Raw genomic sequence first — 22,651 nt, 5'->3', positions numbered from 1 at the left:
ACTCTTTCTTCAAGTGTGGAGCTTCACGCTGGCCATGACAGAGCCCCTTGGACATTCCTTGGTGCCTTTGCAGCTTGTAAGAGTCTTTCCTTGGTTCAGCCCCTCATCTTGGCCCTTATGATCTAGAAGGAAGAGCTCAGCCATTCTGAAACTTGGTGATTTCATTCTTTCCTTTTATAAAGCCATCCACTAAGGCCCAACACTTCTCCCTTCATGGAAGCACCCATTTATGCTTACCCTTCACTTCCTATCTCTGAGCCAGTCTCCTTCCAAGCCAGATTTCCCCCTTGACCACTTGGGGACACCAGCTTTTGAACCGCCTTTGAAATGGAGCCTCGGCAAAGGCTTCCCAAAAGCTGACTTAATGGTGCGTGCCCATGACCGTTCCTTCTCTCAGATGAATCAGGGAGATTGGTCAGACATGATTCTGTCATCCGCCCACCATCTTGCCTTTCCTCTGTGAATTCTGCTTCTTGAAGAGTCCCACATTCCCACCGTCTATCATAGAAGCCAGGCTGGAATTCTGGATCCCTCTGGGATCCCTTCTTGGGAGTGTGACCTCAAAGAGAGCCTGACCAACCTCCTGCCCAAGGGCACCAGTTCCCAAAGGGGATCACAATCTCTGTGGTTTCCATGTTTGCATTTTAGTCAACACATTCAAATGCAAACTCGAAATAAATATCTCCCCCACACACACACCCAGTTCCTCCTTGACTTGAATTGTTCCTCTGACAAATGTCACGCCTTCTGGTCCCTGAGGAGTCTGAGGGCCCTCTAGCCACCCGGCAAGGCTCCTGCAGAAGCCCAAATGCTTTCTTCCCACAGGGAAGGTGTAAAGCAGGTGGCCCCAGATGGGAAGGGATGGAGAGGTGGGCTGCCTCCCTGAGCCTCCTTTGAACGGTGTCTCATCCTGGGGGTCCTCCAGCATAGGAGGGTGGCCAGGTGCATGCCAGAGCCAACGAGAAAATCCCTGGAGGTTGTTGGCTCTGGAAGGAGTCAAACTGCTGTCCCCTCCATTAGCACTGAGTTCTCAGCAGTTGACCACAGGTCACCTGAGACAGGGCAGGGTATGCTTAGAGCTGACATTCAGAAGGGGACTCTAGTTCACTTTCTTTGCTTTTCTCTTCTTACTCAAAACCAAGTTAGTTTTCTCCCCAAAACTTAATGACACACCCCTAAGGCTACACGTTGAGCTTCATTCTGTTTTCCAAAGTTGTTCCCCAAATCCTTTAACTCATGTATGTCTCATGACCAAAATAGGAGGGAAGGCTGTATTAGCATACCTACATAAAGAGGGACACTGAGAACCAGAGAAGTGAATCTGCTCAGCCAAGATCACACAGCAAGCAAACAGTGACAGGACCAACTCCAAAGTCCCTACTTTTTCCCGCCACCCCACACCACTTCCCAGACAAGCCCACAGACCTTGAGCCCACATAGGTTGAATTTCCATTCAGGAACCAGTGCCCAGGACCTCACCTTTAGAAGGAGGTGGAAAGGAGCCAGTCCTCCATGGTTTAGAAGACCAGGGAATCTGCTAGAAGGGAACCTTCCCACCGTGAAAGCTGATGTTAGCATTCAACTCTTTGATCCAAGGCCAGGTCACAGAGCCCCTCTTTCTTATTCCCCTCAAATTCCTAACCTGTCTCAAACCATCTTTGTATATCATGAGTCGGTAGCACACTCCACAGTCATCAGTGAAAATCCTACTCATCTGAACCAACGAAGCAGAGAGCATCAGACCCGTGACCCAGGACCCAGCCACTTATCTGCACGCCGTACCCCACTAGCCAGGGCATCTCCTGCTCCCAGTTCCCCTTCAGATCCCTGGTTCTGAGGACAGCTAGGGCAGGGAATTGGCCTCTTAGTGGGGAGAAAAGAAAGGGAAGGAAAGGAAAGAAAGCTGGAGCTCTCAGCATTTTGGTGACTAATTTAGTGCAACCTTGGGTTGGAGAGGAAATGGCTTGCTTCTGGGAGGTGGGGGGTGCCCTAGAACTCTCTGCTGTCTGAATATTCCATGTGTTTGTTTCCCTAGAGGGCTAGAAAACCCTGGACACAGAGTTCAGCAAGAGAGAGTGAAATTAAAAGAGGTTGTGAGTCTTTAACCTTGAGCCTGAAATGAATGTGAATCAATCCCAGATTCGGGGCTTTCTTGAAGCCGGGTAAACATTCGAGTATATCTGACCCATCCCAGACGGGGGCTAATGCATCTCCCCAGAGCCTCTGACCACAGGCCCGGGTCTCCCTGCTGCCTCTGTGCTGATGAAACCAAAATGTCATAAATCCCACAAACTGGGCACCTTCCTCTCTTTCCTGTCACCCCCATGCCCAAATGTAGCTCATGCCAAAGAAAATCTCCTCTTTAAGGTAGGCGGGGAGGGGAGCTAGAAGAGGTTTTTTTTGTTGTTTTTTTTTTTTCTTTTTCCTTCCCATGTATTTTTCCGTTTCAGCCGCAGAGAAAACCGAAGTGGACACTTGGCCGTGGCAGGGTGTCCCGAAAAGTGTTGTCCCCACAGTCTTGTCCAGAGCAGTTCATTCTTTCTGTTGTCTCCATGCCAGGGGGAGGGCAGAGGGGCCTGCATCTCATTGTGTGTCGTTCCCTCTGCGTTGTCAGTCATCTGACAGGGTCCTGCCACCATTCCCTGCCCCCCACCCCCCAGCAGGCACTCCGGCTGGCATCTGATTGGAACCCAGTCTCAGAACACCCTGAGCACAAAACTGCTCCGTGAGGGTCATTATTCCCAGTTTACAGATGAGAAAACTGAGGCTTGCAACACTTTCTCTTTTTTCCACTTAATCAAAGTTGTGATGGCCCATTTGTCAGGAGATCGGAATATCAGTCACCTCTACAGAGCCACCAATAGGGAAGCCAGTGGGCGAGAAATCTTGGGGCAGCCAAAAGGGCCATCCCAGAGCACCAGCACGAAGGCAGGGGGGCTACTGCATCTTGTTTGGCAGCAGTTGGCTCTTATCTGAAGCATAGTTCCACCAAGCAGCTCTTCCTGAATTCCCCAGTCCCCAGCACAGAGTAAGGAGAAGGGAAAGATGTTTTTTGGAAGGCATGGCAAAGTCAGCACTAGAAAGCAATGGCTGACAGAAAGGAGAGAGAGAAACCTCCCTCCCATCCCCAACCCGCCCCAAAACAAACAAATCCAGAACTATGACACTTACAGTCACCAGTCATAGACATCTACAAAATTCACTTCCAGGGAACAGGCTTTCCCCACTGGTTTCCCACAAATGACCTACCCCTGGGCTTAGCTGAGAACTCCACAAATCCTGGGTCTATCAGGGTCTCCCCACAACTGTCTTGTCCCATTCTCTGCCTCCCCGCTGGCCTGGGTGTGGGAAGGCCATGCCACTCAGCCTCAGGCACAGGGCCGACTGCCTGAGTTCTGCCTTCCTGGAGGTGCGAAGGCCGCCTTGTTTTCCCCATCACTGACTCTACTCTGCGTTGGGGCCGGAAAGAGAGGAGAAGGCGCCTTTGCCAGGAATCCCATCTGCTCCTTGAGATGAGAAGCATGGCTCCCCCTCCCAGGAGTCCAAGCAAGGGACACCTCTTCAAACTGAGGGTCCTGTCCCTCTGCACCCGCGAGGCAGGGCAGACGACAACCAGAGAAGTGGTGTAGGTTGCCCAAGATCTTGGCACCAGAAGTTCCACTTGAGCCAGCACTCAAACTCGGTTCTTCCTGACTCCAAGTCCAGTGCTCTTTCTACCATCCTGGAAGACTCAGTACCCAACCTCCTTCCATTCTTCAGAGGAGGAAACTGAGGCCCCAGGATGTGTGGTTCACAACTGAGATGCAGAAAACCAAAGAACTGGCTGTTTTGTGGCTCTCAGTTCCACCCCACCCCACCCCCACCCCCAGAATCCCCCACTTGGGGCTGAGTTTGGCCATTTGATTCCAGCCTCATCTTTTGGTTTTGTGTTTTCAAAGCACAGACAAAGACATAAACAAACTACCCCCAAGGAAATAAGGGACCCCCAAAGCAAGCTCCAATGCTTGGCCAGGGCTTTGAGTCTATACTCGAGTGTTTACCTCCCAAATGCATGAAAGAAAGAAATGTTGGGTACCAACGCCCTCCATTCACATTGTCCAGGCTTCCAAGTGCAGCCATGTGCCCGTCTGCGTGTGCCGTGTGGTTCCTGACCCTGCCGCCTGGCATGCTCCCTGCCCCCCCCCCCGACTATAATCCGTCTGCCAGCTCGTCCGTGCTTTTTGGCTGCCCCCACTCTGCACCTCAGAAAGCCCTGACTTGGCTTTGGTTTGCTTCACTGCCTTTGGTTTGATGTTCTCGTTCTCTGTTTGGCCCTCGTGTGTCTCCTTTCATCCCAGCTCACCCAACCGCCTCTCCTATCTGTTCCTTTTCTGTTTGTGCCACGTAATCTGTTCCATGTTGTTTGGTTTCTTAACTGTGTGTGGTTTTTTTAAAGATGAATTAAAACTATATATATACATATATATGTAGCCTCTCCTCCTTCCTCCTTTATTCCACCTGACCCTATTCCCCCTTCTGCATGGTTGAACCTCTGCTTTAAAATTAACAAGGCTCAGTCTCTCACTAGGTCTGGGTGCCCACCGGAGTGGACCATTGCTTTCTTTAACCACTGCCTTCCATCATCTCTTTGATGGTGCTTGATGTCTCTTCCTGTCTCTTATTTTGTGGTTCTGACCCAAACCACAGCAATTTAAAAAACAACAACAAACAACAACAAAAGCCCTCACGAATGCATATAACCTGAGCCTCCTCTCCCACTCCTGTTCTCCCTGTCCTGTCGGTGCTCATAAGGCCCAGCGACTGCGGACTCCAGCCGCCTGCGGTGCCCTAACGCTTCTCCCGCCTGTCCCCGTCAGTCTGAGCCCCCAAGCCTGGCCGCGGCCCCTCACGGACGCTGCCCCTGACCCCTGTGCTTCCCTTGCAGATCCGCGTGGTGAAGGCGTTCCGTAGCTCTCTCTACGAAGGTTTAGAAAAGCCTGAGTCTCGAACCTCCATCCATAATTTCATGGCTCACCCCGAATTCCGGATCGAAGATTCACAGCCCCACATCCCCCTCATCGACGACACCGACCTGGAAGAAGATGCCGCGCTCAAGCAGAACTCGAGCCCGCCCTCATCGCTCAACAAGAACAACAGCGCCATCGACAGCGGGATCAACCTGACGACCGACACAAGCAAATCAGCTACCTCTTCAAGTCCAGGGAGCCCCATCCACAGCCTGGAGACGTCACTTTAGCTGAGGAACCCCCCCGTCGCCCGGCCGCCCGCCCTCACGGACCCCGCCGCGGCCCGCCTTGCGGGCACACACACACCCACCGGGCACCCGAATCACCAAGCAGCAACGAGCAACAACGGAAAACCGAACGCTGGAGAGAAAAACCAACGTTCCTACCCAACAGACCCTTTTCTTTGGCTGCGATGCTGTTTGAACTCTTTTTCACTTGGAGGCAAGGGGCGGGATCTCTGCTGGGGGCTGATGGGAGTGAGCGATTTGCCCGAAACATGCCCTTCCTGGCTCCCGCCCGCACGTGGAGCAGCCGCGCCCCCTGCATGAATGTACTGCACACGTCCGGTCCTCCCCCGTTTGGTTTTTTTGGGGGGGGGGGGTTGGGGAGGGTTTTTTGTTTGTTTGTTTTCTTAGGCGGGAACTGCAAACAGACTCTTTTCTGAGACTATTTATCCAATCCACTGGTCTGTGAGTTTTTGAAATGCTTGCACAGCATGGTCTCAGTTGTAAAGATTAATTTAATAACTTTTTTGGAAACTGCAGAGCTTAACTCGCCTGGTAGATCTGCACCAACGGAACCGAAGAACTTCATAGACACTCATGAGGTTATATCCATTTCTTTGTATCTATATCAACGTATACTTCTCCAACACGGTATACGTCCATATAGATAGGTAGATATATATATATATACATATATATATATACATATATATATACATATATATACATGGATATATAAAGTTTCTTTGCCGGCATGTTGCCTTGTTTCAGCTTAAATTGCTCTATTTTAACTTATTTATGTCCTAAAAGAAGAATGTAATTTGTTTACAAACCTGTAGATAACGTCTTTGGCGATTTGTACGGTTTAAGGACACTGGGTGGCTGAGATGCTACGAAAACAGCTCGGCCCAACAGACACTTCTCCTGGATCACATCCTTGATGTTTTAAGATAGCCATGCTCTGATTTTTGCCTGCTATTTCCGTTCAATGACATCACTACCGCGGGAGCTCAGACAGAAGCCAAATGCGACCAAGGACTCGTCCAACGGGTCTCACAACTTGCTCTGTAGATGAAGGGAGAGGAAGAGAGAAGGCTTCTTTGGGTCTGCAACACCGACGGCCATCCTGGCCCAAGGATGGCAGGGCCCACAAAGCATTCGTTGAAGACTTTTCTCTCAATGAAGCTCACTTGAGTTTACTAAGAGCATTTCAAAATTAGGTTCCCTTTGGCGCTGTCTGTACAGAGATTGAGGTAGTGTTGAAATATTATAAATGCTATTGTGTTGATTTTTTTTTAGTTAGGAATTTAGAGGTTTATTTCCTGATAAATGGCAGCATATGAGCTGTTGGCATATTGCTTTTTATTTTTATTTTCCAAAAAGAATAGCCTTTTTCTCTGCACTATTTAGATCCGAATGAACTTTACGATGTATATATTGAGATGTATTCAGTGTGATTTTTAAACCAAATTGTCTTCCTGTAGTCACAATATATACTGTAGCCTTCTAACAGCAAGTCTTGCTTTCCCAGACAGAAAGCCATTCTGAAACCCTACAGTATCACAGGTGAGAAAAGGTGGTTATTTTTCCCCCAAGACAATATCAGCACTAGTAATCCTATTTAATAAGAGCTTATTTAATTGTATGTCAGTCTCTTAACTGCTAAGCACTTTGTGGGTCTCAGCTTTTTTCATAAAAGAACTTTTGTATTTAATACAAAGTTTGCTTTGAGACTTTTCAGCATACGATCTTTTTCCATAAACTTGTACAGTGCAAAAGACATTTTGAATACCATGATCGATGATGTCCCATGCTTCGAGGAAAACCAAACCCTTTCCACCTCGCTTGCAAAGTTCGCTTCTCACGCTGACCCTTCCTAGAGCTGTTCTGTGTCAGCCTGGCCCCTTCCCTTCTCCGAGCCCAGAGAACTCTTCCACAAACAAGATGAGATCCACTTGGGAAAAGAGCCATAGTCAGCTGGGAGGGCCTAGGTCTGGATGGCTGTGGAGAAACTTGAGGGTTTGGGGTCCAAAGTCAGCCCAGCCCACCTGGCTAACCCTGCCTGTGAGAAGAAGGCTTTCCAGTAGGACTGTCTTTGCCAGAAAGCATCGTCAGAGCATCACAAAGAAATATCTCAGAATGTATCCAGCAGAGGAAGCTACACCTCCAAGGGGATGGCCAGCTCTTGGATACGCTATCAGAGTCAGATCCAAACACCACCAAAAGCCAGCCCCTCACCCTCCCACGGAGGAAGGAAAGACTTGCACATGTGAAACATGGGGCAGCCGTGGAACATGGTGTTTTTTGGAGTTTCCTTTCTCAGATTTTCCATCCTCCCCTTCTTTGTTCCAATCACATGTCCATGACCTCATTCCATGACACCAGGGTCATTCTGCTTGCACACCATGCTCCTAGTTCACTTGAAGCCAAGGTACAAGGAGAACAGGAGAGATTTCTCCAATGGGGGGCCTGGCCTGGGAATAGGGAGCAATGGAAGCCACCCAGAACGTCCAGCTGGGCTTTTCCTGTCAGGAATGGGGGATCCTCACACGTATACCCCCTCACTCACACACTTGCATACACACCCACACACAGGAAATGATTGGTTTGTCAAATCTCACTGTAGTACTTAAAGCTTGCACTCTGTGTCCTATATCTAGCAGCATGGGGTACGTTTGGCAGTTCACCCCATTAGGGGGTAAATAATTTATGACCATTCATCTGTTTTTATGAATTTTTTTATCTAGACAATAATTGTAAATAAAGAATTCACCGTCTCTGTTCATTTAATACTATGCAATGGTTATGCTTTCGATGACTGGCTCTTCTCACTCCCTCAGTGTGGTTCTGAAATGTCTGTGGTTAAAAAAAAAAATAGCAAAAAACAACATCAAACAGAACATAGTAAGTATATTATATGCTGTAATGAATACTTTTTTCCTAATTTGGGTCTGCAGCATCCACTTAGCTTCTTTTCCAGGGGCCCCGGAAGAAGATAACTGATTCAGTTCTGAGGTCTAAACTCGCCAACTTCCCTCCCATGACAGGTGAGAGAAGAGCAGGGAACCCCATTCCGTGATTCCTAGGGCTGTAGTGTCACCTACCTTTGGAGGTGGGCAGGGAGGAGACTGTGGAATTTCCCTCCTGAAACTCAGGCAGAGCTTTCCCTAAGTCAGGAGCAGCCCAGATTGCTCCTACCAACCTCTCCCCTTGGCCTCTTGCCTCCTTGGCCCTTTGTCCCAACAGGAGCATGGAGCTAATAAGAGGGAGGGCACCCTGCTTCTGAGACCAGACTAATTACAGTGACTGCTCTGGAGCGACACCTCTGTCCCTGTCTTATCCCGGGTGTCCCAGTTATTGAATAATCCACTCTTTTCCCCAACCTTTTTGAAATGCCACATCTTACATGGAGTTGGGACTATTTCTGGAATTTCTCTCCTTTCCCTTCTCTGGGTGTCTCATCTGGCATCAGCCCCACGGTTGTGATAAGTGTAGCTTTTTAACATTTTATTATCTGCTGGGGCAAGCCTGCTTTGCTCTTCTTTTACGAAATTTCTTTTACGAAATTTCTTGGTTATTTTCGTCCATCTGCTCCTCCACGTAAACTTTAACATTTTGCCAAGACTTCCACCCCTGCCCTCTTCCTACCCCAAAATTGGGGCCCTGTCATTCAGTGTGCAAGCATTTTCCCTCCATTGCAGTTAGTGTCCACTTAGCACCACTAAAGAGAGTGTGTCATGTAAGGAGGAGCAAAACGGGGTCCTGCCAGTTGCCAGAAGCCTTGTGTCCCTCCCATCGTTTCACCCATCCCCTAAGCCCAGGAATTGTCAGGAAAAGCCACCGAGCCCCCACCCAACTCACCTTGGGAACCAGAGTCGCCCCATCTTAGTTGTACTATAGGCGATCCTCCTTCTGCCCCGGCCCAGCTGAAAAACAGGGGTCTCCCCCAGACCTGGAGCTACCAGCACTTACTAGGAGAGAGACCATTTGCTAAGAATATGTGGTCCGGTTGCCTGTACTAATTCTCATCATGGAGAAATGTCTATTCCCATCTCCCTTTCCTGAGCAGATTTTGTTGGTTTTTGTTTTTATTTTATTTTGTATTTTTTTTGGGGGGGTGGTCATCTCTTGCTCTTATTCAGAGTTTTCAGAGGTGGTGTGACAGGTCCTTTGGGATGCAGCAAATTTTGCCTGGACCTTCTCACCCCTGTTACTCCTCCTGCCCCATTCTTGTTCTGCCTACAGAAGGCTGCCAACCTGGGGCACTCTGACAAGCCTCCCACCCAAATCTCTCTCCTGCCATAGCTCTGAAGACCTACCACTAGAGGATCTTGGGAGTGGGGGGGGGTGATTCTTGAAGCTTTGGGGTCTTACAGAGCCAAAGCCTAAATCAGATAACAGCAGAAAATCTCTGGGCCTTTCCCAAGTTCCAAATCAAGCTCCCCAGATTTTGATGCAGCTATCCAACTCTCCCAAGTGTGGGGAGGGGGTCCCGGGCCCTGGGCATCAGCCAACAACCCCTCCCCTGAAAGCAAGATATTTGAGGCTGCTTTGGGACTCCCCTTCTCAGCCCCTATAAGACTGTTTTGTAATGCCTGTGGTGCTCTCCCTCCCAGACCTTTTGGGGGTCACCACACTTTGCTAACTCTCGTGTGCACGTATTTTATAACAGAGAGGTGAGAGAATGGTGCCGCCTCCAGCTTCCACAAGCTGCCCGGGGTCTGGGACAATCGGGGCTGAGAAGTGACTGTGCTCTTATTGTACATTCTTTATTTCTCTGTATCTCTGGCTTGTGCTCTCTGTAATGAATGGGATTTGTCTGCCTTTTCAACACTATACTGAGCAATAACAATAAATGCACACGTGGAAACACAGACACGGTACACATCACAAGGCCTTTTTCCACAGGACACTGGGTCCCCACCCTCTGTGGAGTTGAATTCAGGGGAAATTGAGTACCTGGGAGGGAAAGGCCCTTTGTCCAAGGGCACATAGCTCAGTGGGCTGTCTCTCTTCTTCCACCAAGTCACACCTTCTGGAACAAGTGCTTGTACTCATACCTGAAAACCCAAGAGACAAACTTAACCTGCCATCACCCATTAACCTTCCAAGAGGAATAGCCGATAGTCCCAAAGAAAAGACCTTGGGAGAAGGGACCTCAGGAGGAAAAGAAGATTCAGGGGCAAAGGGACCTGGGGGGGGGGGTGGTTAGGGGACATAAGAATGGCCTGATTTAGTTCCAGGCTGGGAGATGTGGACACAGAATGTAGGTAGCATCCCCTACTAGGATGGTACCCAAAGAGTCTGAACTTTGCAAACCTCTGCTGAGCATTGGCAGAGAAAGAGAATTTGTCCAGACCAAGACACTGTCCCCAACATTGAGTGAGGGATGGGGGGATGCAGCCACACATGCACCCCAAATCCCAGCCTCTTCTGAGGCCCATCAACTTCCAGTTTCACATCCATTTAATCTCATCAACCTTCAGAGGATGTATTATTACAAATCCCATTTGGTAAAGGGTGTGCCCACTAGTAAGCAGGCAATTCAGTATTTAAACCAAGAGCTTCCTTCTTGAACCTGTATTTGAGACCTCTTTATTAAAAATGCCTTTCAGGCCTGCCAGCAAACACCTTAATGAATAAAGATACAGTTCCATTGCTTGTCTCAAATCCCCAATCTTCAATGTCTACACCAGGGCATTCCTTTAAATAACAACTATTCCACCATGCATTATATTTATATTTTATTTAATATGCCATTATCCCCATGTTCCACTTCAGGAAACTCAGGCTTGGAGAGAAAACTGACTTGAACTTATCACGCAGTGAATCAGTGATGCAGCTGCAGACCTGAGGCCGGGGTCTATCCCTTTAAGAACAGGAGACTCAAGAGGTCCCTCCCTTTGCTCTCTGCTCGGTCCTAGTACTCACTCCCCTACCCCACCCCACCCCACACACACCACACATCCCTGCAATATTTTTCCATTAGAGAGAAATACAAGTCCTTAAGTCCATTGGAGGGAAGTACAAGTCCTCAGTTGTCTCGAGCAGTACCCATCTCCAGCTAGAGTTCTTACCCCGTTTTCAAGAAAGGAAACTGTTACCTACAGGGAGCCTAGGGCCACCCTAAGTCACCCTCCTCCTTAATGCCCAGACTCCTGGACCATATGTGGCTAAGGGGAGCCCCCAGTCTCCATCCAGCAGTGCAGCAGCCTTACTGTGCTTATTGGGAGCCCTCAGCTTCCCTCCCTCGGACAGCCAGGGACCTGAGGGGCGGGGGCACTGGTGGCTGGGTCTGGGCTTTCGCTGCAGGAACCTGGCTGTGATCTGTCCTGTCTGGTAGATCCACCTGATCGGCCAGATTCACAGGATCCAGGACTGTGGGGAAAGGGCAGTTTGGAGGCATCAGCCCTGTGGCTTGGGGAGGGAGGGGTAACAAGGTTCAGCATCCCAACCCTTGGACCCTAAGGAGGGACTAACAACAAGGAAGTAGTGTGTCGGGCCAGTTTACCGACCCTCACCCCCCAAAAAATTAATCATCCTACAATATTTCATAAGGACGGTTGCATACAGAATCGCCTGGAGGCAGGAGAAGGTGTAGTTATGAATCCCTTCTTTCATTTATGGATCTCAGGAAAAGGGAAGGACCGGCCCAGAGGGGCAACAGTCCCGAGCTTCAGATTCCAAGTGGCCCGGAGTCAGGGTCGCGATGGAAACAAGAACCCCACTCGGTCAGCCGGCGGGATCCTTAAGGATAAGGGGCGGGGCCACGGGAGGGCGTGGCGCGGCCTCTGGAAGGCGCGGAACCTTTAGGTGCACCGGAGTGCGTTGCTGCCCGGAAACTCCTGCCAGCTGGCGCCGGAAGTGAGCCGTTTGGAGGTGCTGGGAGCTGCCACGTCCGAGGGCTGGAGCTGCTGCTACCGCAGTGATGGTGAGTGTTGGGGCCCGGGACACTGAGCGGGGTTTGGGCCGTAGTCGCGTCTGCTGTGCTGACAGAACTCGCTCTCCCGAATTCCTCGGCCGCACTGAGCCTCAAGCCCGGGGCAGGGGCCGTCCGGCTTCCTCCACCTTTTCGAGATTTTGGGAGCTCTGGCCCTGTCTCTCCGGACCTTTCGGAGCAGGAGGCCAGGGGGAGGCTGCGGAACCTTCCGGAATTCTGCGTGCCGCTCGGCTACCAAGTCTCCTCTCCTTCCTTTCCTTCCCTTCCCTTAACAAACAAAACCAAAAATACCATTGTAGTTACTGTATCCCGAGCCCTTAGTAAGCTCCCAGCGTTGTTCATAGCCTCAGTCTGCCAAAAGTCCTATGAAGTGGGTGCTGTTATTATCAGCATTTTACAGAGGAGGAAACTTGAGGTCCGGAGAGGTGGAGCCTCTTGCACAGCCGGTAAGTGGTAGAGCTGAGATCCGTTCTGCCACCTACCACCTGTGCCAGCAGAGATATTTGTCGAACTCTTGCTCAGCGCAGGACCCCACAGAAGGTACCCTAGGTGTGATGAGCCCTTCAGGAAACGAATGTAAGCATATGTTGAGGGACTCTCTGGAGGGCAAGGGTTCAGGTTTTTATGTCCGTGGTATCCACAGTGTGCATTCATTCCAGACTTATTGAGTGGATGAGAACTAATGGATGAAAGCATGCATCGTGAGCACAGCAGAGAGTGGGGGTTCATTAAATGCACCCCCAGCTGCAGACACGAGGAAACCTCAATTGAGGACACTGGGTTTGGTTCTTGCTCTGCAGGTTGCTCTTTTGGTTGGAGATTCTTCAGTTGCTGATTAGGACTGGGATCTCTTATGCTCTGACATTCAGCACATCCAACTGCATATTTAACTCATTGTCTGAAGAGCTGAATTGTTTTGCATATTGCCTCTTAGTACTTAAACAAAAAAAACGAAAACCAGATAACTACAGGTGCTCAGGAGTAAGTACTCTACAAGCTTAAAACACTACACATGTTGAAAATCATGGTTCATCAACTCTGGTGGGTGAGAGTGGTTAGAAATAACTGCTAGTTATCTCTAAATTCATTTGATGATCTGGTATGAAACTACCTTCCAGTAAACCTTCTTTCTGACTCTACTTAGCCTTCAGCCATTGGATTTAGGGAACTCAATGAAACAGCTACTTTATGTTCTGGATAGTTCTCCCTTTACTTAGCCTGGTCACTATGGCCAAGTGCTTTCTCTTCTTTGGGCTTCAGTTCCTGAGTCTGTCAGACAGCTGTGATTAACTCTGCCCTTTGTACCTCCTATCACACATGTGAAATCGCTTTGTGAACTATAGCACTCCTCACACATGGGAGACTCTTCTCTTTATCTTTCTTACTTGCCTTTACAGTGCTTGGGACCCTCTCTTTAGGGAGTCTAGAATTTCATGAAAGAAGCCGTGCTCACTTGTTGTGTACATTTTGTCCTGCTTTGTAGCCGTCCTCTTCTAGTATCCACCTTTCTGAAAAACGAAGTCAAACTTCATACCTGCAGGGCTTGTGTTTGAAAAGGTGAAATAGGGGGAATGGTAAAAAAAAAAAAAAATTCCAAACTGAAACTTCGTTTTCAGTCCCTTTTATATCCCAAGAATTTAAAGAGGGTAGTGGTGGGGCAGAGTAAAAATGTCAGTTTTTGTTCATTCATTTGTTCATTCAGCAGATAGTCACTGAGTTCCTTCTGTTTGCCAAGTACTGTGCCAGATGATTTGAAGGGATTCAAAATCTGCAGGTGACTCAAACCCTGGTCCCAGGGAGTTCACCTTCTGCTGAGGAGAAGAAACAGCATAGAGTGTTGTAGACATTCAGTGCCAAAGATTTTCAGAGGAGGCCAGACATTTGGGTTATCTGGGAATTTTCAGTAAGGGAGTATGATGTGAGCTGGGTCTCTAAGAATGAGTGGGAAAGCCCTAAAAATGGCTCCCACTAGGTGACGGACTAGGGTCTGTCGGGGGTGGTCCAGGGCACAGCTTTGGGAATAACTTGAAGCAGGCCTCCAAGCCTTAAGTATTAATCCTGTTAAGTTAATACTTAACAGAAAGCCCTCATCCAGGAAGAGAACATCAGCCAAAGCTTCCTGCTGTCCCTCCTCACCCTCAAAGGTAGCCTGGGCTTGCCATTTCCTCACACACATCTAGCACTCTCAAACCTCTGTGTCTTTGCTCATGCTGTTCTCTTTGCCTGGACTGTACTTTTTTCCCTGTGCCACCTGGAAAAATTCTTACTTGTCATCTAAGCCCCAGTTCCTGGCCCCCACCACCACCATCCCAGGACCCTAGGACATGTAAACCACCATTAGAGTATTTATCGTGCCATGTCATGGTCATTTATGTGTGAGCTTCTCAGGGGCAAGGAGTACCTCTTATTTATGTTTATGTCTCCAGTCCCTGGCACAATGCTTGGCAAAAAAATGGGTACTTAGAGTGAATATTTACTGACGAATGAAAAATGAATGAAGGAATGAACAAGTAAATGCAGTCAAAACCTTTAGAAACAATTGGAGGATTTAAGGCTAAGATTGCTTTCTATTTGATTTGTAACTCCACTTATTAATTCCTACAAGATCTAAAAGGAAAATGCGTAAAATGTAATGAGAAATCAGTGGTTTTGGATTCATAATGTATAAGTATGTAATTTATGATAGGAGCTAAGTAAAGGTGAGGCCATAGAGGGGTTTAGGAACATAGTTTGTGTATACTTTTGAAGTTAAATTGATATCAAAGCAAATGAGATTATTACAGATTTAAAAGGTTTAAGCCCCGTGGTAACTACAAAGAAAATATCAGAGCATGTGCAGGCTCATAGAGACAGAAATTATACAGGTTGCCAGGTAGAGGGGAGACTGGGAGTTACTGCAGAATAGGTATAAGGTTTTAGTAATGGAAGGAAATGAGGATACTGCAACACAGTGAATTTGATTAATCCCACTGAATGGTATGCTTGGGAGTCCCTGAGATGGGGAAGTTTAAGTTGCAACTAAAGAGATAAAGACAATTAAAGGCAATACACAATCCTGGACAGGATCTAATAAAGGAGGAGAGAAGGCTCAAAAGGACATTATTGAAACATATGAAAAAGTTGGAATATAGACTGTAAGCTTTATATCAATGTTAAATTTCTTGTACTTGATAACTGCACTTAAGGTGGTTGCATAAGTGAATATCCTTGTTCTTAGGAAATGTATGTAGAAGTATTACATGGTCAAGGAGCATGATATATACAGCACACTCAAATGTTCAGAAATGGGTTGATAAATAGACAGGTAGACAGCTATACAGATAAGATGAATAGATAGATGGACTGATAGAATCGTGGATAGATAGCTAGAATGAGACAATGAATGTGGCAAAATGTTAACATTGGTGTATCTGGGGATTCTCTGTATGAGGTTTGTATTATTTTTGTAACTGTCCCATAAGTTTGAAAGTATTTCCAAATAAAATGTTTTTTTAAAAAAGAGATTGCATTCTAATTTACCACTGATATCTTTGGTTCTAGGTGTCGGTAATTAACACCGTGGACACTTCCCATGAGGACATGATTGTAAGTATTCATTAAGCTTTCCTTCAGAGACTGTGGACACGGGCATTTCTTTGGGAGGGTTGCAGTGTGGGTTTTTCGTTACCCCTCTCTGTTGATCATTCATGAATCCAGATGTGGCTTTGCAACCTTTTGCCAGTCAGGCTGTAGCCTTAGGGGGTCACGTTCTTCCCCATAAAGGTCCTCTGAGTTGGCAGGGCTATGGCAGTCTGGTCACTGTCTGGTGAGAGGAACCTGGGAATTATTTATAGCTCAAGGTTTTCAGTCTTCTGGCCAATAGATGTAACATGCTATGAAATAGAAAACATGTAGGTATTGCGGTTTGGCAATAGTCTTCTACTGGTCTTCCTCCATTGGAAAGGGGGTTAAAAGAATGATATATGAAGAGAGAGTGTGAGAAGAGGACTCACTACAAAGGCAGAGGACAGCCATGGCGCAAGCCCAAGGCACAGCTGGGCAGGACCACCACAGACAACAGGCCAGACAAGGCCCTTTGAACAAAATGTCATTAACTTAGGGAATTTCCTGAGCTTAGTTGAAGAGGGCAGGCCTGCAGGGGAAGGTCCAGAGGTTAAGGTCCCTAGCAGGAAAGCTCTACTTTGTGCAAGGCTTAGCAGTCCAGGCAGCCTTTGGGCAAGAGCATTCCCACCTGGGCCAGACAGCTTACAGGTTTTCATCCCAGGATTCCCGCCCTCACGAGAGCCGGCAGTTGTTTTTGCATTTCTGAGAGGTTACCTGGTCTAAGAGTTATGGATTTATATTTCCTGGATTCAGTTCTGTGTGGTGTAAGACCACAACTCCTTGGAGACAGCATGGTCCTGTGGGTAAGAAGACCCAATCTGAAACTCCCTAGCCAATATCTTAACTTTTCTGAGCCAATCATGATTTCTTTATAGCTAAAATAAGGAAAATAATATATGTGCCTCCCACTGTGTGGGTTCTGTTAGAGGAACAAATGAGGCAAAGTAGTAATGACTAACATTTGCATGCTCACTAAATGTCAGACCCTGTGCTAAGCACTTCTCATTCAACATCTCATTTAACCTTTATAACAACCCTTGAAGCAGATACCATCATTAATCCCATTAAAAAAAAAAAAAGTTTATTGTGGTAGCATACACGTAAGATAAAATTTGCCATTTTAAGCATTTTCAAGTGCACAACTCAGTAATACTAATTACATTTATAGTGTTGTGCTGCCATCATCACATCCATTACCAAAACTTTTCCATCACCCTATACAGAAACTCTGTACTGTTAAACAACTCTCCATTCCCCCTCCCCCTCCCCCCAACTCCCTAGTAAACTAATGTACTTTTTTTTTCCTATTCTTTTTTTTAAATTGAGATTGTTCACAACCATACAGTTATCCAAAGATCCAAAGTGTACAATCAATTGCCCATGGTACCCACACACACCACACCACAATTAATTTTTTTTCAATTTTTGGAACATTTTCACTACTCCAGAAAAGAAATAAAAACAAAAAAAAGGAAACACAAATCCTCTCATACTCCTAACCAACCCCCTTCCATTATTGACTCATTATTGGTATAGTACATTTGTTACTATTGATGAAAGAATGTTATAATACTACTAAGTGTAGTATATAGTTTGCAATAGGTATATTTTTTCCCTCTGTGCCCCTCTATTAACTTCTAGTTATAGTGTCATACATTTGTTCTAGTTCATGAAAGAGATTTCTAATATTTGTACAGTTAATCACAGACATTGCCCACCACAAGATTCACTATTTTATACATTCCCATCTTTTACCTTTCCTTCTGGTGACATACGTGACTCTGAGCTTCCCCTTTCCAAAACATTCACACACCATTCAACACTGTTAGTTTTTCTCACAATGTGCTATTGTCACCTCAGTCCATTTCTAAACATTTAAGTTTAACCTAGTTGAACATTCTGCTCATAATAAGCAACTGCTCCCCATTCTTTAGCTTCATTCTATATACTGGTAACTTATATTTCATGTCTATGAGTTTACATATTATAATTAGTTCCTATCAGTGATATCATGCAATATTTGTCCTTATGGGTCTGACTTATTTCACTCAATGTGGTGCCCTCAAGGTTTCTTCATCAACCCATTTTTTTTTTTTTAATCTTCATTTTATTGAGATATATTCACATACCACGCAGTCATACAAAACAAATTGTACTTTCGATTGTTTACAGTACCATTACATAGTGGTACATTCATCACCCAAATCAATCCCTGACACCTTCATTAGCACACACACAAAAATAACAAGAATAATAATTAGAGTGAAAAAGAGCAATTGAAGTAAAAAAGAACACTGGGTACCTTTGTCTGTTTGTTTCCTTCCCCTACTGTTCTACACATCCATCCATAAACTAGACAAAGTGGAGTGTGGTCCTTATGGCTTTCCCAATCCCCTTGTCACCCCTCATAAGCTACATTTTTATACAACTGTCTTCGAGATTCATGGGTTCTGGGTTGTAGTTTGATAGTTTCAGGTATCCACCACCAGCTACCCCAATTCTTTAGAACCTAAAAAGGGTTGTCTAAAGTGTGCATAAGAGTGCCCACCAGAGTGACCTCTCAGCTCCTTTTGGAATCTCTCTGCCACTGAAGCTTATTTCATTTCCTTTCACATCCCCCTTTTGGTCAAGAAGATGTTCTCCGTCCCACGATGCCAGGTCTACATTCCTCCCCGGGAGTCATATTCCACGTTGCCAGGGAGATTCACTCCCCTGGGTGTCTGATCCCACGTAGGGGGGAGGGCAGTGATTTCACCTTTCAAATTGGCTTAGCTAGAGAGACAGGGCCACATCTGAGCAACAAAGAGGCATTCGGGAGGAGGCTCTTAGGCACAACCATAGGGAGGCCTAGCCTCTCCTTTGCAGCAACCGTCTTCCCAAGGGTAAAACCTGTGGTAGAGGGCTCAACCCATCAAACCACCAGTCCCCTATGTCTGTGGTCATGTTAGCAACCATGGAGGCGGGGTAGGCGAACACGCCTGCATTCTCCACAGGCTCCTCAAGCCATTTTTTTTTAAGATGGTTTTGTTCACACGCCATACATTCATTCTGTCCTAAGTAAACAATCAATGGTTCCCTGTATAGTCACATGTTTATGTATTTACCACCATCACCGTTATCTATATAAGGACATCTCCATTTCTTCCACAAAGAAGGAGGAAGAGTCAAAGAAGGTAAAGAGACAAAAAAGAAAAAAAAAAAGGAAAAAAAAAACAAAACAAATGTGACAGCTAGGAAGCAACAAAAGGAAAGATAGCATTAAACTAAAGTAGAATAAAGAGTCAGACAGCATCATCAATGCCAAGAGTCCCATACCCCTCCCTTATGTCCCCCTCTTATATGCATTTAGCTTTGATATATTGCCTTTGTTACATTAAAGGAAGCATAATACAATGTTTCTATTAATTATAGTCTCTGGTTTGCATTGATTGTATTTTTTCCCCCAGTACCACCCTATCTTTAACACCTTGCAAGGTTGACATTCATTTGTTCTCCTTTATGAAAAAACATTTTTACATTTTATCCCAATTGTTGAGCACTGTAGGTTTCACTGAGTTATACAGTCTTTATCTTTTCTCTTTCCTTCTGGTGTCCCACATGCTCCTAACCTTCCTCTTTCAACCATATTCATAATTATCTTTGTTCAGTGTGCTTACATTGTTGTGCTACCATCACCCAAAATTGTGTTCCATATCTCTCACTCCTGTCTTTTCCTTTCTGTATGCATTGCTTCCTTTAGTGTTTCCTGTAGAGCAGGTATCTTGTTCACAAACTCTCTCATTGTCTGTTTGTCAGAGAATATTTTGAACTCTCCCTCATATTTGAAGGACAGTTTTGCCAGATATAGGATTCTTGGTTGGCGGTTTTTCTCTTTCAGTATCTTAACTATATCACACCTCTTCCTTCTTGCCTCCATGGCTGAGAAATCTGCACATAGTCTTACCAGGCTTCCTTTGTATGTGATGGATTGCTTTTCTCTTGCTGCTTTCAGGATTCTCTCTTTGTCTTTGATGTTTGATAATCTGATTATTAAGTGTCTTGGCATAGGCCTATTCAGTTCTATTCTGTTTGGAGTATGCTGCGCTTCTTGGATCTGTAATTTTATGTCTTTCATAAGAGATGGGAAATTTTCATTGATTAGTTCCTCTGTTATTGCTTCTGCCCCTTTTTCCTTCTCTTCTCCTTCTGAGACACCCATAACAGATACATTTATGTATTTCATGTTGTCATTCAATTCCCTGAGACGTTGCTCATATTTTTCCATTCTTTTCTTTATCTGTTCTTTTGTGTGTAGGATTTCAAGTGTCTTGTTCTCCAGTTCTGAATGTTTTCTTCTGCCTCTTGAGATCTGCTGTTGTATGTCTTCATTGTCTTTCATTTCTTGTGTTTTGCCTTTCATTTTCATAGATTCTGCCAGTTTTTTTCAAGCTTTCGATTTCTACCTTATGTTTGCCAGTGTTTTCATTATATGCTTCTTCTTTTTTGCCATATCTTCCCTAAACTTTTTGAATTGATTTAGCATTAGTTGTTTCAATTCATGTACCTCAGTTGAAGTATAAGTTTGTTCCTTTGACTGAGCCATAACTTCGTTTTTCTTAGTGTAGGTTGTAGTTTTCTGTTGTCTAGGCATCTGGTTTCCTTGGTTACCCTAATCAGGTATTCCCGGACCAGAACAGGCTCAGATCTCAGAAGGGGGCAGTATTCAGTATCACATTCCCTGAGTGTGTGTCTTAGAAGATTGACACACCCTGTGAGGCCTCTAGCCATTGTGTTTTTCCTAACCTGCCCAGCAGATGGCATGTGTCAGCCTGTCACTCCTGACTGGTGTAAGGAGGTGTGGCCCCCTTAGTTCTTAGTTTCTCTTTTGGCTGTTTTCCCCCAGGCTCTGGGTCTGGTTCTGAATGGGAGGTTGGTAGTAGGGCTGAGCACCACCTCCTTCCTCTTGGGGAAGGTACACCCTGTAGGTAGTTATCATCTGCATTCAAATAGGTTCTTTGTCTCTCTGACTCGGCCATCTCCACCTTTGTCTGGGTCAGAACGCTGCGAATTGAAAATGGCTGAGGCTTTCTCCACTGAGCTGCTTGGATTGAAAGAGAGAAAAAGGGACAGAAAGCCCCTTTTCAGGGTCAGTCCATGCCACCCACCACACCCACCCCCGTTTCACCCTTCAGCCAGAGATAGCACCTGGTTCCCTGGACTCCCCCTCTCAGGACAGAAGAGTCCACTGTCATCTTTAAGGTCAGTTGTCACTAAAAGCCTCTGTCTGCTTGTGGGGAATTTGCAGCTTGTATTGAGCAGTCCATGTTTGTTAATCAGAACCCCAGTTGGAGCTGGACTGAGGTATATTCGCTTGTTCAGAGAGTGCTGCTCTCTATCGCAGAGAGGTTTTGTAGTTCAGGCTGCCATGGGCGAGGGGCTCTTGGCCCAGATTTTATGCTGTGATCTCAGGCATTCCTCCCAATCCAGGTTGGTGTATCATGTGTGGACAGTCACGGTTGTCCTCCCACAGTTATTCCGGATTATTTACTTGTTTTTTTTTTATTTACTTGTGGTTTTAAGTAGCGAGTGTGAACTGCTCACTACAGGTGCACATCCCCAAAAAACAGACACAGAGGCTTTGGGTGACGACTGACCTGGGAGAGCTGGAGGGTTGCCTTAGACTGGGTCTGAAGGGGACTATCTGTTTCTTTTTTGGCTCAGTGGAGAAAGCCCCAGTCATTTTCAGTTTCCAGGGCTGCGACTCGGGAAAGGGTGGAGACAGCACAAGCAGAGAGAGAGAGACCATTGAAATGCTAATGACCTCCACCTGGGGGGGGTCTGTCTTCTCTAGGAGGAAAGGGGTGGGGCCCTTTCCATTCAGAACCAGACTCCAGAGCCTGGGGGAACACGGCCACACCTCCTCACACCAGTCAAGAATTATAGGCTAACAGGCATCACCTGCTGGGCAGAAAAGCACAGTGACCCGAGGCATCAAAGGGTGGAGCAGTTTTCTAAGACACACCCTCAGGGAAACCAGATACTGAATATTTCTTCCCTCTGGGACCTGAGCCTGTTCTGGTCTGGGAAAACCTGATTTGGATAACCAAGGAAACCATGCCTAGACAACAGAAAATTACAACCTACATTAAGAAAAACAAAGTTATGGCCCAGTCAAAGGAACAAACATACACTTCAACTGAGATACAGGAATTTAAACAACTAATGCTAAATCAAATCAAAAAGTTTAGAGAAGATACTGCAAAAGAGATAGAGGCTGTAAAGGAAACACTGGGCATATATACGGCAGAAATCAAAAGTTCAAAGAAACAACTAGTAGAATCTATGGAAATGAAAGGCACAACACAAGAGATGAAAGACACAATGGAAACATACAACAGAAGATCTCAAGAGGCAGAAGAAAACACTCAGGAACTGGAGAACAAAACACCTGAAAGCCTACATGCAAAGGAGCAGATGGAGAAAAGAATGAAAAAATATGAGCAACGTCTCCGGGAACTCAAGGATGAAACAAAGTACAATAATGTACGTATCATTGGTGTCCCAGAAGGAGAAGAGAAGGGAAAGGGGGCAGAAGCAATAATAGAAGAAATAATTAATGAAAATTTCCCATCTCTTATGAAAGACATAAAATTACAGATCCAAGAATCACAGCGTACTCCAAACAGAAGAGATATGAATAGGCCTACGCCAAGACACTTAATAATCAGATTATCAAATGTCAAAGACAGAGAATCCTGAAAGCAGCAAGAGAAAAGCGATCCATCACATACAAAGGAAGCTTAATAAGACTATGTGCGGATCTCTCAGCAGAAACCATGGAGGCAAGAAGGAAGTGGTGTGATATATTTAAGATACTGAAAGAGAAAAACCGCCAACCA

General features: G+C 46.1%; 2 protein-coding genes across 16 annotated transcripts in view; both read left to right on the top strand.

Annotated features, from left to right (window-relative positions):
* Positions 1-10,106, top strand: part of ATP2B2 (ATPase plasma membrane Ca2+ transporting 2) — a 389,290-nt gene extending 379,184 nt beyond the window's left edge. For 8 of the 14 annotated variants that reach the window (XM_037801931.1, XM_037801845.1, XM_037801892.1 and 5 more), the window contains one exon: positions 4,925-5,236. In XM_037801931.1, the coding sequence (XP_037657859.1) occupies positions 4,925-5,236 (312 nt within the window). Of the gene's footprint in view, positions 1-2,035; positions 2,091-4,924 lie in introns of all 14 variants that reach the window. The other 6 variants (XM_037801944.1, XM_037801886.1, XM_037801902.1 and 3 more) reach the window with 4 other exon arrangements.
* A 1,982-nt stretch (positions 10,107-12,088) lies between these two features.
* The window catches only part of SEC13 (SEC13 homolog, nuclear pore and COPII coat complex component), a 65,903-nt gene continuing 55,340 nt past the window's right edge, over positions 12,089-22,651 (top strand). For both annotated transcript variants that reach the window (XM_037801838.1, XM_037801829.1), the window contains exons 1-2: positions 12,089-12,161; positions 15,711-15,755. In XM_037801838.1, the coding sequence (XP_037657766.1) occupies positions 12,159-12,161; positions 15,711-15,755 (48 nt within the window). In that variant the 5' untranslated portion in view covers positions 12,089-12,158. The remainder of the gene's footprint in view (positions 12,162-15,710; positions 15,756-22,651) is intronic.

Source organism: Choloepus didactylus, chromosome 1 (genome assembly GCF_015220235.1).
Source record: "Choloepus didactylus isolate mChoDid1 chromosome 1, mChoDid1.pri, whole genome shotgun sequence".
Taxonomy (NCBI): Eukaryota; Metazoa; Chordata; class Mammalia; order Pilosa; family Megalonychidae; genus Choloepus; species Choloepus didactylus.
This window is presented reverse-complemented; position numbering and strand designations above follow the sequence as displayed.